We start from the raw sequence: 16,251 nt of genomic DNA on the forward strand, positions 1-16,251 counted from the left end.
CAAGCAACAAAAACCCCCCAGGTATTTTCAGTCATTCTGATTGAGTAGACCTATGAGAGCTCATTGGAGTCTAGTCTTGTGCAGCTGGTTCACTGTCACTTGGCTGACAGGGATATATGTTGTCCAGTCAGCTAAAAAAGGTGAAACACCTGTGTAAGTGTACCTTAAAGTGATTTACATTGACCATTGACTTGATTTCTATGTAGAGTAATTGTAACTTTATACTTTAATTCATATCATCTGTTGTTTTTCTTTATTTCAAGTCAATTGTAGTATTTCAAACACATATTACAAATAGGAGATTTGTTTTTAAGTAATTAAGAAATCATATCACTGAATTCTAACTAAACGATTGTGTTTCCATGATGCCTCCAGAGCAGTCCATCAGCATTGTGCGGGAGCTTAGCTCAGTAGAAGTGACAGAACCCTTTGCAGCTGTTTTTGAGGTTGAAATCAGTATGGAACTGGTGAAACCTCCCATATGGACTCTGAATGGAGCTGCTCTGCAAGAGAGCGCTGATGTTGAAATGGAGAAGGAGGGCACTATGCACCGTCTCACTTTCAAAAAGACCAAGGCAACGATGACAGGACCTGTGCAGTTTACAGCGGGGAAGAGCAAATCTTTAGCCCAGCTCACAGTCAAAGGTAAATGTGTTGAATCAGATGTATACAGAGGTTGGCTGCAATAACTTGTGTATGGTGATACTGCTGTAGGTAAACATATCTTGAGCTGAGACTAATCACATACTGTTCCTCACATTTAGAGCGTCCACTTGAGATTACAGAGCCCATCAAAGATGTGAAGGCGAAGGAGAAAAGCTCTGCTATGCTCTCCTGCAAATTCTCCGCCTCACCCAAAGAGGTTAATTGGTTCAAAGGTCAGGCACCCCTGGCAGTGTCAAACAAGTATAACATGAAGCGAGACGCTACAAGGGCTCAACTTACCATTCAAGGGTTGACTGAGGAAGATAGTGGAGAGTACCGCTGTCAGTCGGGACCTGCTGAGACCAAAGGGACACTTACTGTTGAAGGTACAGTACAGACCTTTGAATACTAAATACAGTACATGGTACATAAAGAACCTGCTTTATAATTGTCTTCAAACTAAATCATCATGTTTCTTCTGTCCAGTGCGTGAAATTAAGATCACCAAGCACTTGGCTGACACAGAGGTGGATGAAGACAGTGACGCGGTGTTCACATGTGAGATTAACTATGCAGATGAAGAAGTACAGTGGCTTTTGAATGGCAAAGTACTCTTCACTAATGAAGTCAACACCATCGCTCATGAAGAGAAGGTTCACAAGCTCACTCTGAAGAACTTGGCACCTAAGGATGGGGGAACTATCACCTTTCAAGTCCGCAAGATTAAAGAGTCGGTGACACTTAAGGTCAAAGGTAAGAATTGTCATGCAAAATGTACAGAACACAAAATATGAATTAACTATGGATATCTAGTTAGGTCAGGAAGTTGCGACTACATACGTGATCATACTGTTATGGAAGTGTTTGGTCACTAGTCGCAATTCTTCCCCGTACATTGAAACTGTATGAAAATCTGAAAATCAGCTCTATATAAATGCTGTCAGTGTTGCTTACCCTAGTCCACCCAAAAGGTGAGAGCATATTATATCCCTCTGACTTTCTTTCTTTTCTCTCTTCCTCTCCAGAGAAGCGTGCTGTGTTCCTCAAGTCTCTAGATGACGTCATTGGAGAGGAGAAGGGCATGATCACTCTGGCGTGCGAGGCATCCAAGCCCAGGGTTTCTCCTACATGGAGAAAAGAAGGTAAAGTCTTGAAGGCTGGATCAAAGTATGAGCTCCTTCACACGGGCAAATCTTTGGGACTAATCATCAAGGACGTCACCAAAGAAGATGCTGGAGAGTATAGTTGTGATCTTGGAACTGAGGTTTCTAAAGCAAAGGTTACTGTAAGAGGTTGGTACTGTTGTTTGAGATAACCTAGCCTTCATACATACAGAACTATTTGGCATCTTGACCAACTTGTACTCTCTGTCCCAATTTTAGAGATTGGCATTGGAATTACCAAATGGCTGAAGTCAGCTGAGGTGAATGAGGGCGAGACATGTGGCTTTGAGTGCATCTTATCTCGTGAGAGCACAGATGAGTGTTCCTGGACTCTTAACAGTCACACTATCACAAATGGAGGCCGCTTCAAAGTCACAAGTAAAGGACGCAAGTACATGCTGACCATTAAGGATGTCACTCCTGCTGATGCTGGAGAGGTGGTCTTCAACATTAAAGAACTAAGCTCCAAAACAACATTAACAGTTGAAGGTAAGCTACATATTTAAGAGGCCTAAACAAAGTTACAAAAATATTTAGGTATTAAAATATACATGCTATCATCCCTTGTTGCAGGCAAAGCTTCATCTGTGTCTAAAGCACTAGAGAATGTCAGTGCTGATAGAGGGGAAGATGCTGTATTTACCTGTGAGGTAACACATTCTAGTTCAACTGTAAAGTGGGCCAAAGAAGGAAAAGCCATCAAAAAGAGCCAGAAGTTTGACATTAGTCAAGAGGATAAGGTCATGAAGCTGACCATCCATAGTGTCTCCGCTCAAGACTCCGGAGAGTACAGTTGTGAAGTTGTTGGAGGTGCAACCACTAAAGCCAACCTAGAAATCAGGGGTAAGACTGGAAACTCTATATTGAACGACTTCCATCTTACTGCACTTTTTTTTAAATCTTAAGAACACTTGCTTTTGACTTTTTTGGAGAGATTGTGGTGAAGAGCTAGTCAACATATTTACTAAATATAGTTCTGAGATAATCTTATTTTCTGTAACTATCAGTCTATTTCATACTGTGCCTTCACAGAGCCAATCCACAAATTCACTAAAGCACTCATGGACAGCCAAGCTGAGGAGAAGAGCTCCGTGACCTTACAATGTGAGACTGCACAAACCCCATCCTCTGTGATATGGCTTAAAGGTCACACAGAGCTCAAGACTGGAGGTCGATATGAGATGTCCCAGAAGGAGGGGATGTTGACTCTCACCATTAAACACCTGGAGGAGAAAGACACAGATATCTACACATGTGACGTGGGCACTGCCAAGAGCATGGCAAAGGTCACAGTCACTGGTAAGAACCTACGTTTTTGCAGATCTTATTATTTTTCTGAATTCTGTTTGAAGAACTATTTGCCTTTACCATTTTACTGTACATTTATTTTGCAAAGTTGTTTAGGTTATTGATATAAATGTTGACTCTGCTCATAGTTTGGTTTGATTTTGCTTTTAAGGCCAGATGGTGGTTATAGTGGAAAAGCCACAGGATGTTAATTGTCTTGAAGGGGAATCTGCTACGTTTGTTTGCTGTGTCAGGCCTACCGATCTGCCCCATGTGCAGTGGTGCTTAGATCGTACCCCGCTGCAGCCAAGCCCACTCAATTATATTCAAGTTCTAAAGGGGGGTTTCCACTCTCTTACTGTGAGAGAGCTAACTCCCAAAGACTCAGGCACTATCTCTGTGGTTGTTGGGGATCAGGAAGTATACGCGTCCCTTGTTGTCAAAGGTAACCAACATGGCGCACGTACAAATCTACCTTCAGCGTAGATTTGTCAGAAGTACCGTCGTTTAGGTTGAATTGTTACTAAATCGTCTGTAATTTCCAAATAGAGGTTTGTGCTCAATATATTGCATTGTGAGTGTATTTAATGAAGGATATGGTTTGCTGTCCTGTTTAGCACATCTTCATCCTCTTTGTCTTGGGATTTGTATTATTGAGAGACTGTTTGCACATCCACAAATTGTGAACGACATCCACCAGCATGTGCAAAGGTTTCATAGTGACCTGTTCCTAAATTCATTGTATTGTTATGCAAGGACTGCACACTGCATAAAGGAATGTTTCCTGTTGGTAATCCTTTGTGCATTTAAAAAAGGATTTTATTCTGTTGCATTGTTATGAGACAGTTTTTTTTTTTATGAAGTGCACTGTTGTAGATAAATCTTCATCAAAAGGACCATCAGCCCAAATGTTGGAAAAATGTTATAGTTCCAAAGACTGCAATGTTGGCTGACTGGAGCACAAGAACTCATACACCATTTTCACCTCTAATCCTTTTCCATTATCCTCCATCACACCCAAAATACTCCAAAAATGCAACACCCTGTTTTTTATATACTCTAATCAAGTTATTGTTCATTTTATTTTAGCCCTGCCTGCCAGTTTTAAAGAGAAGCTCAAGAGCCAGGAGAAAAAGGAAGGGGAGACTCTGACACTTTCCTGCAAGTTATCAAAACCTGCAGATGGCGTTTGTTGGAAAAAAGGCTCTGAAGTTCTGAAAGCTGGAGAGAAGTATGAGATGAAGCTGGAGGAGACGTCTTGTAAGCTTCTAATTAAGAATTTGGACGTTGAAGATAGTGGAGAATATTCTTGCATGTGCGGGGACCAAAAGACATCTGCAACTGTAAAAGTCAATGGTATGGATTTGTCTTTTTCATCAAAGTTTTATATTTACATTAAGCAAGTGTTTATGTTGTATTGCCAAACAAGTTCCATTTCTGTTCCTTTTGTTGTGTTTTGTTAAAACCCATGTTAGATTATTTATTTCACCTGTTTTGACAAGTTATTAAACCTTGGTTGTACAGCATTGCCGCCGACCTACGTACAAAAGCTGGAGAGCCAGGAGGCTGATGAGGGAGCAAGCGTTACTCTGCATTGTGAGCTCTCTAAACCTGGAGTCCCAGTGGAGTGGAAGAAAGGAACCCAGGTCCTGAAGTCTGGAGAAAGGTACCAGATGAAGCAGAAGGCCTCTGTGAATGAACTCCTGATCAACAAAGTGGTGCCAGAGGACAGTGGAGAGTACAGCTGTGTGTGTGGAGACCAGAAGACCACAGCCAGCATCAACATTAAGGGTAGGAAGAGGATTTTAAAAGATTAAATCCATGGAACACCTTTAAAAGACTGTATAGAATGGGGTCTTACATGTACATACTGTATGTGTTTTGGAGTATGCATGTCATTGTGAATTTGCAACTTGTCAGTGTTTATTTGTTGTTGTTTTTTTACCCGTATTGGAATATTTTTTCATTATATATATATTTTTTTATTTTTTTTTCGTCATGACATCCCACTGACTACTAACCAACTAATAAATGCTCAGCCCAACCAGTGACCTTCAAACAGAAGCTGGAGAGCCAGGAGGCTGAGGAGGGAGCCAGCGTTACTCTGCATTGTGAGCTCTCTAAACCTGGAGTCCCAGTGGAGTGGAAGAAGGGAACCCAGGTCCTGAAGTCTGGAGAAAGGTACCAGATGAAGCAGAAGGCCTCTGTGAATGAACTCCTGATCAACAAAGTGGTGCCAGAAGACAGTGGAGACTACAGCTGTGTGTGTGGAGACCAGAAGACCACAGCCAGCATCAACATTAAGGGTAGGAAGAGGATTTTCAGAGTTCGTTCAAGTAAACATGTGTTTGATGTATAGAACAGTTTTTTAAATGTATATATTTACACTTGTTCTTTTTGGAGACTGCATGTCATTATGTAGTGGTGGTGTCGCTTCACAGCAAAAGGGGCCCGGGTTCAAATGCGGTTTTGGGTCAGCCTTCTGTGTGGAGTTTGCATGTTCTCCCTGTGTAAGCGTGGGTTCTCTCCGGGTATGCCGGCTTCCTCCCTCAGTCCAAAGTCATGCAGGATGGGGATAGGTTAATTGATGACTCTAAATTGCCTGTAGGTGTGACTGTGAGCATGAATGGTTGTCTGTCTCTACGTGTCAGCCCTATGATAGTCTGGTGACCTGTCCAAGGTGAACCCTGCTTACCCCCAATGTCAGCTGGGATCGACTCCAGCCCCAACGGGACCCTGAACAGGATAAGTGGTGATGGATGATGGATGTCATCATGTCTTGCAAATCATCAGTGTTTGCCTTTTGTTTTCTGTGTTTATGTCATGACATCCCACTGACTACTAACCAACTAATAAATGCTCAGCCCAACCAGTGACCTTCAAACAGAAGCTGGAGAGCCAGGAGGCTGAGGAGGGAGCCAGCGTTACTCTGCATTGTGAACTCTCTAAACCTGGAGTCCCAGTTGAGTGGAAGAAGGGAACCCAGGTCCTGAAGTCTGGAGAAAGGTACCAGATGAAGCAGAAGGCCTCTGTGAATGAACTCCTGATCAACAAAGTGGTGCCAGAAGACAGTGGAGACTACAGCTGTGTGTGTGGAGACCAGAAGACCACAGCCAGCATCAACATTAAGGGTAGGAAGAGGATTTTAAAAGATTCAATCCATGGAACACCTTTAAAAGACTGTATAGAATGGGGTCTTACATGTACATACTGTATGTGTTTTGGAGTATGCATGTCATTGTGAATTTGCAACTTGTCAGTGTTTATTTGTTTTTAATATACACACTCACCGGCCACTTTATTAGGTACACCTTGCTAGTACCGGGTTGGACCCCCTTTTGCCTTCAGAACTGCCTTAATCCTTCGTGGCCTAGATTCAACAAGGTACTGGAAACATTCCTCAGAGAGTTTGGTCCATATTGACATGATATCATCACACAGTTGCTGCAGATTTGTCGGCTGCACATCCATGATGCAAATCTCCCGTTCCACCACATCCCAAAGGTGCTCTATTGGATTGAGATCTGGTGACTGCGGAGGCCATTTGAGTACAGTGAACTCATTGTCATGTTCAAGAAACCAGTCTGAGATGATTCACGCTTTATGACATGGCGCGTTATCCTGCTGGAAGTAGCCATCAGAAGATGGGTACACTGTGGTCATAAAGGGATGGACATGGTCAGCAACAATACTCAGGTAGGCTGACACGATGCTCAATTGGTACTAATGGGCCCAAAGTGTGCCAAGAAAATATCCCCCACACCATTACACCACCACCACCAGCCTAAACCATTGATACAAGGCAGGATGGATCCATGCTTTCATGTTGTTGACGCCAAATTCTGACCCTACCATCCGAATGTCGCAGCAGAAATCGAGACTCATCAGACCAGGCAACGTTTTTCCAATCTTCTATTGTCCAATTTTGGTGAGCCTGTGCGAATTGTAGCCTCAGTTTCCTGTTCTTAGCTGACAGGAGTGGCACCCGGTGTGGTCTTCTGCTGCTGTAGCCCATCCGCCTCAAGGTTCGACGTGTTGTGTGTTCAGAGATGCTCTTCTGCATACCTCGGTTGTAACGAGTGGTTATTTGAGTTACTGTTGCATTTCTATCAGCTCGAACCAGTCTGGCCATTCTCCTCTGTCCTCTGGCATCAACAAGGCATTTGCGCCCACAGAACTGCCGCTCACTGGATATTTTCTCTTTTTCGGACCATTCTCTGTAAACCCTAGAGATGGTCGTGCGTGAAAATCCCAGTAGATCAGCAGTTTCTGAAATACTCAGACCAGCCCGTCTGGCACCAACAACCACGCCATGTTCAAAGTCACTTAAATCACTTTTCTTCCCCATTCTGATGCTCGGTTTGAACTGCAGCAGATCGTCTTGACCATGTCTACATGCCTGAATGCATTGAGTTTCTGCCATGTGATTGGCTGATTAGAAATTTGCATTAACAAGCAGTTGGACAGGTGTACCTAAAAAAGTGGCCGCTGAGTGTATATATACATATTTTTTTGTCATGACATCCCACTGACTACTAACCAACTAATAAATGCTCAGCCCAACCAGTGACATTCAAACAGAAGCTGGAGAGCCAGGAGGCTGAGGAGCGAGCCAGCGTTACTCTGCATTGTGAGCTCTCTAAACCTGGAGTCCCAGTGGAGTGGAAGAAGGGAACCCAGGTCCTGAAGTCTGGAGAAAGGTACCAGATGAAGCAGAAGGCCTCTGTGAATGAACTCCTGATCAACAAAGTGGTGCCAGAAGACAGTGGAGACTACAGCTGTGTGTGTGGAGACCAGAAGACCACAGCCAGCATCAACATTAAGGGTAGGAAGAGGATATTCAGAGTTGGTTCCAGTAAACATGTTTTTGATGTATAGAACAGTTTTTTAAATGTACATATTTACACTTTTTTGTTTTGGAGACTGCATGTCATTATGTAGTGGTGGTGTCGCTTCACAGCAAAAGGGGCCCGGGTTCAAATGCGGTTTTGGGTCAGCCTTCTGTGTGGAGTTTGCATGTTCTCCCTGTGTAAGCGTGGGTTCTCTCCGGGTATGCCGGCTTCCTCCCTCAGTCCAAAGACATGCAGGATGGGGATAGGTTAATTGATGACTCTAAATTGCCTGTAGGTGTGACTGTGAGCATGAATGGTTGTCTGTCTCTATGTGTCAGCCCTATGATAGTCTGGTGACCTGTCCAAGGTGAACCCTACTTACCCCCAATGTCAGCTGGGATCGACTCCAGCCCCAACGTGACCCTGAACAGGATAAGTGGTGATGGATGATGGATGTCATCATGTCTTGCAAATCATCAGTGTTTGCCTTTTGTTTTCTGTGTTTATGTCATGACATCCCACTGACTACTAACCAACTAATAAATGCTCAGCCCAACCAGTGACCTTCAAACAGAAGCTGGAGAACCAGGAGGCTGAGGAGGGAGCAACCGTTACTCTGCATTGTGAGCTCTCTAAACCTGGAGTCCCAGTGGAGTGGAAGAAGGGAACCCAGGTCCTGAAGTCTGGAGAAAGGTACCAGATGAAGCAGAAGGCCTCTGTGAATGAACTCCTGATCAACAAAGTGGTGCCAGAGGACAGTGGAGAGTACAGCTGTGTGTGTGGAGACCAGAAGACCACAGCCAGCATCAACATTAAGGGTAGGAAGAGGATTTTAAAAGATTCAATCCATGGAACACCTTTAAAAGACTGTATAGAATGGGGTCTTACATGTACATACTGTATGTGTTTTGGAGTATGCATGTCATTGTGAATTTGCAACTTGTCAGTGTTTATTTGTTTTGTTTTTTACCCGTATTGGAATATTTTTTCATTATATATATATACATATTTTTTTTTTTTTTTTGTCATGACATCCCACTGACTACTAACCAACTAATAAATGCTCAGCCCAACCAGTGACCTTCAAACAGAAGCTGGAGAGCCAGGAGGCTGAGGAGGGAGCCAGCGTTACTCTGCATTGTGAACTCTCTAAACCTGGAGTCCCAGTGGAGTGGAAGAAGGGAACCCAGGTCCTGAAGTCTGGAGAAAGGTACCAGATGAAGCAGAAGGCCTCTGTGAATGAACTCCTGATCAACAAAGTGGTGCCAGAAGACAGTGGAGACTACAGCTGTGTGTGTGGAGACCAGAAGACCACAGCCAGCATCAACATTAAGGGTAGGAAGAGGATTTTTTAGTTAAACCACTACATTGGGCCCTAGTTTCGTGGCGCAGCGCAGTGCAGGGTGGCGGAGCTGGCACAATGCAAGTTTCGACCAGCGCAGCCTTGCGCACGGTCAGTTTTGTGCGCCAAGATGGGTGTGGCGGCGCAGCAGGGGGAGGCATCACAGATTCCGCTTGGCGCAGCGGAAGTTTCGTGGCAAAAAGCCTCACCGAGACTGCGCTGAAAGCCCGCCAGCTCCAACCTAGTCTACTCTTGGCGTAAGGCGCAAGGCGCAAATAAAGTCCATTCATTCAAGGCGAATTACAGCTGGCGGAGTGGCAGTTTGGCTGACCGGTGCGCAGTGTGCACTCATCACCAAGACCTCACAGGCAGGTTTCCACAGTTCCAGGCACATTTAAATGCAATAAATAATCACAACAAACACTATTTAATGCAACTAATTGAATCAACACGTGAATTTATATCTATATAGATTGTCCCGATTGCTGCATGTCACACCTCCCTCTCTCTCTCCTGATTACATATCTATCCACTGCTAATAAAATGCGTCTATGCCTGAAATACTCTTTAAAAAAAAAAAACAGCACTTTTGGGGATCGTGTTCTGCTTGTGCCTGGTCTCGCGCCTCGGCAGCCTGTTGTCCGTGGAGAAACACGCAGCTTTGCCGCAAGCTGGAACCGGAGTTGGGGCTGCAGCTGGCCTGAGCGGCACGAGGTCCCGGTGTCCTGCCGTTCTGGTGTTGGACGGGGAATCCGGTGCAGCTGTGGAGCGCAGATGATGAAGACGGTGATGATGATGATGAATGGCCCGGCCGGCTCGTGCAATCACCAGGTTCTCGCCACCATTATGTCTACTGCTGTGCGCCCTGACCCTGTTTTGTGATAGACATGCCTAAAATGTGCCTACAATTTCATTGGGTCATTGGGTTGTCAAGTGACGAAACTTGCACTGCACCTCGTCTTGGCGCATTCAAGGTGAGGAGAGGAGCTCATTTGATTGGTGAAGATCTGAATCGGCTGTATTAATCCCAGTCCACGCCTCGTCTCCTCCTCGTCTCCCAATCACGCCTTCTCTCCTCCCTCTTTCCCACTTGCGCGGGTGGGAGTGACGGGAGGCGTGCCTGCGCCCGACTGCGCCGTGCACGAAACTTGCAAAGTCCAGGCGGACACACCCTGTCGGCGTGGCGCAGGTGCGCTGCGCCCCGACTGCGCCTGGTGTAAGAAACTAGGGCCCATTATCTGAAGATATGTCTTAGTAATTAAGAAAAATATATTTCGGAAGAGGTTTTTCTTTTTAAATCTGTATCACTGCAAGTGACTAGACTACTTTAAACATTGGTGTTGATAGGAGCAATATAAGTGTTATACTTTGATTTTGTTATAACTGCTTCACCTGTATTTAAGTACTTGCCTTTGCTTTGTATTTTCTGTTGCTCTTTGTTTTTTATTGTTGTCTGTTTCTGCTCACAAATTTGCATTCTTTATGGATGTCCAACATCAGAGTCATCAGATGTTTCCTTCACCATGTATGTGGTGGATCAATAGGTTGGACGTCTCTGCTTGGATTGCTTTTTGTGTCCTGAGCTGTGATACATTTTAATCTTTTTCTTGAGAAGAAACTTCATTTAACTTTTTCTTTTTCTCACAGTGCGTTTGAGATAACAAAACAAACCAAAAGATGATACAGCCAAACCACAATAGAATCCCCTTTTTCACGTCACACAGTTTGTCATTGGTGCTTGCCGATTTCTAAAATTGTTTAGATTTACAAGTTGTGAGCCATTTCGTCAGGTGATATTGAATTTTTAATTGTGAGGGTAAAGTGCTATAGATGATCAAGTATGTTACAGTATTCTGAATTGTTTCCTCTCAGCTGTGAAGCTGTCAGTTCCTCCTTCAGCTACTAACCTGGAATTTATGAGGCAGGAGACCAAAGAAACAACGAAAGGTATGGAAGGAAGACGGCAATGGCTGGCTTGACTTTCAGTTTTATGTGCACCGTCTGTCTAGATAATAGCCTTTGTGTTGCCATGTGCAGCCTGGGTTTAAATTGGTGCTGTACCTTTTGGCCTATATACATTATGATAAATTGGTTTTCTTTCCTCATTATTTCTTTCTGGTGTACCAGATTTTTCAGGTTGCAGTGTTGTGTCCCCATGCTGTGTCATATGTTCCTTCAGTCCTATAGTAGGATTGTGTTTTGCACTTAATATTAATATAGGGCATAGCCAGTTCATTTAAAACAGAAATAAGAATGCTTGTATATGTACCATTGTGCCGGTAGCACCTCAATGATTTGAGAATGATAGGTGTTGTTGGCTTGAGTTTGGTGTATAATCTTTCTGACTGGTGTTATCAGACAGAAAGTCATCGTCATGAATTGGCTTTTGTGTCGTGTTGCTTCAAGGATTTGCCAAAGGCTAAATATGGTTTTACTCTACGTTCATATATATGTGACTCAACCTGTGCTATTACATCTGCCTGCTGGTACATGTGGCTTTTTCAATCAAGTGTTAAATATAGTGATCTGCTGCATCTTTGGTGGTGGGGTGCTACTTTTCCAGAAAAAATTCTGTGGTCTCTCTCTGGGTTGTTTGTTGCATGGAGGCTGACTTATTGGTATGGAGACATGGTTTTAATTCCCTATTAGCTGTAATTACATGTAGCTAGTGTTAGCCTAAGGCAATTTCAAACTGTGAGTCCAATGTTGTGCTCAATTTCATAGCTGTGACACTGCCAACTACTGAACAGACTCCTAAACAGCAGCTCCTCAAACAGGAGATTCAGAGAGATTCACGAGAGCTCAAAGTGGGAGGTGAAGGTAATGAGACATGTTTGCATGTCTTGTCTTCATGACATCTGTCAGTACTGTAAGCATGGTCGTCCTTTGTTTTGTTCCAGAACATTGCAGGCTAACTCCAGTTATGCGTTGAATGTTGAACATTTTGATGCTATGTTTATGGCACTATTGGTAGTAATGTGTTGGATTATTGCTGTGTGTCGGATTATTGATAATGGCCTGTAGGAGGAGAGAAAAGTGATAGATGTTTTTAACCAAAACATATGAGCGTATCACACATTTAACTGGCAATATACCCGTTATTCTATTTAACTGTTGAGAGCTGTGTGAATAAGTCGTAACAAACGTGCAAAAAAACACACTTAAACAATCATTGTTAAACCAACTTGTGGTATACCGTATGTCCATTCGCACATGCATACAAACTCCTCACTGCATCTCTGTGTCCTCCCGCTGCTCGCCTGCTCCCGGCCCCGCGGCCTCCTCCGCCTCACACATCACCGCCGGAGTTAAAAGACATCCTATACCCTTGTAATTTACCTTCAGGATCGCTGGGTATATGAGGAACGACTCGATCCCTTTCTGCCATGGATTGGATCTGGTTGGATGTTATCTTGAAGTTATAGTTCTTGGCTGCCGTTGATAGTTGTTTGGTCATGAATTTGCTTACATTGTGTCTTGTTGCTTCAAGGAATTGCTTTCAGGCTAAATATGGTTTTACCCTACATTTATAGTTTTTATCTAATCTGTGCTATTCCATCTATCTGCCTGATAGTAAATGTGACTTTTTTTTATTCACATTCTCAATTACATCATCTTAGTCATTTTTGGGACTTGTGCTACTACTTCAACTTTCAAAGTGTGGGTCCAATGTGCTCAATTTCATAGCTGTGCCAACTAATGGACAGACTCCTGAACAGCAGCTCGTCAGACAGGAGATTCAGAGAGATTCACGAGAGCTCAAAGTGGGAGGTGAAGGTAATGAGACATGATTGCATGCGTCCGTTACAGTGATATCTGTCAGTACTGTAAGCGTGGTCGTCATTTGTTTTGTTTCAGGCTTGTGGAAAAACACACTTAACAAAAAAGAAGAATTGGAAAATATGGAGGTTGAAGTGGTTGTTTACCATGCTCTAAGGTTCTAAACCAGTTAGTCTACAGTCTCAGTTCTTAATTGTGTTCCAATTATTTGAACCCTTTCTGTGGAAATCCAGATCACTCACAAAAGCCAGGGTTTATTTGAGAATTTACAACATCATGAAACGAGTTACATCACACCCCTCCAATACAGACTTTATGTTGTTAAATGTTATTACACTATCACTGTATGCTGTCTAAACATAGGCATTACATACGTTATGTGCCTGATTGTGTATAATATAATACTTTTCGTTTGTTCTGTCAGTTCGATCTTGTGAATTTTGTTCAGTTGATTTAAAAGTTTGTTTACACCAGTTCTGTCTTGAAAGTTTGTTTATGGCACTTTGGGACTGTGTTAGATTTCTGCTGTGTGTCGGATTATTGATAATGGTCTGTGAGAGGAGAGAGGCTTTTATCGTTTTTGCTTGAAGCGTTATTGTTTTTGATTGCTTCCTGTTCTCACACACAAAGTTGTAAACAGGTCGTCTTTAGGTTATAGAACTCACCACTGTAACATTGTGATGTTAATGTTGTGTTGTATCCCAGTTGAAAAGACTGCTGCTGGTATAGCTGCAAAACAAGATACACAGAGGCAGGGGACCAAAGAGCCGATAGAAGGTATGCAATGATATTTGCTCTTTATCAGCCTTGTGCTTCTTCAGCGTCTCCTGCCACATCCTATTCAGCTTTTGCATTGCCAAATGCAGGTGTTCTATCTCTGGTGGTATTTTCTTCATATCAAGCATGTTTGGCTGTAGCTTGTTTGGGCTGCTGTAAGATGTGGGGAATGGACCAACTTTATTTAAAATGAAATTATTCGTTGACAGAATTATATTGGATGTTGTAATCATGCCTGGCCATCGCGGTTATGTGATGTTTTTCAACTGTACTCCAACAGGTGTTTCTTGCTTCCTTTTGTTAAGTGTCCGTGCTTCTTGTAGTTTTTCATTGAAGTGACATGATGAATGAAGGAAGGTAGCTATACCAGATTTGCAAGCAGCTATTATCTTATACAGTAGATCATTGACACCGTTACTCAAAACATGTTGGTTTGTGAGACACACTATTCATTACGGCTTTTGAACCAGTTCTTAGGTTTCAGTGTATATTGGTGTGTTGTGTACTTCTTTTTAAAGCTCAATTCATAGGTCAGTGATTGGAGATACTGCCACTGTCAGATATTGCCAAAATATTGCATGTTCTCAGCAAACGAAATGAAAAGAGATAATTCAATATGTCGATTTGTGGCTGCTGTCTCTGCAGGTATAATCAGGCTTCAGTGTTTTATTACAGCAGTGAGGTTGCCAGATGCTCCAGCAGCTGTGACATTCCACTCTAAGGATTTCAGAATAGTTGTAGACTGTCTGAAGCCATAGTTTAACATGATCTAACAATATATACTGTATCCACTACTGTCTTTGTTCTTGTTCTCTTGGTCATGGTGCTGCCTGTATGTTTTTTAAGAAGCTGCTTTTCTTGTTGGACACTGCATGAGATGAAATGTATCATTTAAAAAATCAAGTGAATAGCTTTCATCACTGTCAGCTCAGAGAAATAGACATCAGGTGAAGATGGTACTGCGTCTTGTATGGCAAATTGCTTTTGATTTGTCGTCTTGTTCAATATGTGCACTTTATGCAAGTTGAAGTTGAAGCTACTTTATACGTCTACAAATAACTTCCATTACAGCAGAGAAGTCACCGGCGTCAGCGGTGACCCCTAAAGTTGAACCTGAGAAGCAGGAATCCAAAAAGAGAGTTGAAGGTATGTGTTTGTGTTGAAAAGCAGCATAATTGGCGTTCTGTTTGTATGCGCTCCAGTATGTTTGGGTTTTTGGCCAAGCACATGCTGTGATAGCATATGTTCATTACATCCAGACTGTTATGTTGTGTCAATATTCTGGCACATTTGTTCTTGTTGGCTGATTAGTTGGAAATTGCATATTGGCAATTAGCATTGTGGTCTGTCAGTCCTCAATTAGATTAGATGTCATTGGGTTAATTTCATAATTGTTGGTGTGTTTTTGGTGTAAATGATTGGTTCATTTGTATTGTTACTTGTTGCTTTTTCGACATTAATTCCCCTTTGTTGCATTCATGCTGCTCTGTGTTTACTACAGTAGATATCTACTGTCAAATGTAATAAATGACACCTGAAGAGATTCAAAATCCGGTTGTTTTTGAAAGTGGGTTTTGTTATGTTATCCATGCAGATTTTTGTATGCTGTGCAATCAGTCTGGCTTGTTGTTCACTTCGTATTCACCTATGAATGCCAGGTTTGCTATCTTATGGATTGTTGCTCTCTCCAGATAGGAATAATTACAGTACAAGCAATTTGTTTGTTTGAGAGACTTGATGAATGCTTCAGTGGCTCCATCCGTTTTGAATGGGAGTATAGGGGTCATTGGCTGTGCACCAGTCTTTTTGTGTGTGTGTGTGTGTGTGTCTGTGCGTGTGCACACATTTGTGTGTATCAGAGCAGCCATATATTTTGTTTAATTTATTTTGTTGTTGTTTACTTTTGCAAAAAGTCTCATTCCCATAGGTAAGTTGAAAATGAACATATTTTTTTTACACAGCACATTGTAGCCTTCATCTGTGAATCTGAAAGTCTGCGTTACAACAGCACACATCAACATCTTCTCATTGATTCAATCCCCAGTTCTTCCAGTCATAGTGGTTCGAGGCCTGGAGAGCCAAGAGGCTGAGGAGGAAGATAGTGTCACTTTGCACTGTGAGCTTTCTAAACCTGGACTCCCCGTCGAGTGGAAGAAAGAAACTCAAGTCCTGAGTTGTGGAGAAAAGTATCAAATGAAACAAATAGGATTCACTTATGAGCTGCAGATCCTCGATTTGAGACTCGAAGACACGGGGAGCTACTCGTGCTGTTCAGAGGACACCATTTGCTCAGCCTCTCTTGCTGTAAATGGTAGGATGGACACCATGTCATTATCTCATGCTGTCTTTTTCTTCCATCAAGTCTTTCATTCATTTTTCAACCCATTCTTCTTTTTCTTACTCATTCTTGACCTTGTACTGAAGA

The 16,251-nt window shown here is 42.7% G+C and overlaps 1 protein-coding gene across 1 annotated transcript in view; it reads left to right on the forward strand.

Annotated features, from left to right (window-relative positions):
• The window catches only part of obscnb (obscurin, cytoskeletal calmodulin and titin-interacting RhoGEF b), a 59,165-nt gene that overhangs the window by 16,508 nt on the left and 26,406 nt on the right, over positions 1-16,251 (forward strand). The window contains exons 28-42 of the mRNA XM_084008167.1: positions 376-645; positions 765-1,031; positions 1,132-1,398; positions 1,671-1,937; positions 2,028-2,297; positions 2,382-2,651; positions 2,841-3,107; positions 4,185-4,451; positions 4,620-4,886; positions 5,135-5,401; positions 5,960-6,226; positions 7,654-7,920; positions 8,479-8,745; positions 8,996-9,262; positions 15,871-16,137. Of these exons, the coding sequence (XP_083864293.1) occupies positions 376-645; positions 765-1,031; positions 1,132-1,398; positions 1,671-1,937; positions 2,028-2,297; positions 2,382-2,651; positions 2,841-3,107; positions 4,185-4,451; positions 4,620-4,886; positions 5,135-5,401; positions 5,960-6,226; positions 7,654-7,920; positions 8,479-8,745; positions 8,996-9,262; positions 15,871-16,137 (4,014 nt within the window). The remainder of the gene's footprint in view (positions 1-375; positions 646-764; positions 1,032-1,131; positions 1,399-1,670; positions 1,938-2,027; positions 2,298-2,381; positions 2,652-2,840; positions 3,108-4,184; positions 4,452-4,619; positions 4,887-5,134; positions 5,402-5,959; positions 6,227-7,653; positions 7,921-8,478; positions 8,746-8,995; positions 9,263-15,870; positions 16,138-16,251) is intronic.

The sequence above is a fragment of the Eutrigla gurnardus genome (genome assembly GCF_963514095.1).
Source record: "Eutrigla gurnardus genome assembly, chromosome: 4".
NCBI lineage: Eukaryota > Metazoa > Chordata > Actinopteri > Perciformes > Triglidae > Eutrigla > Eutrigla gurnardus.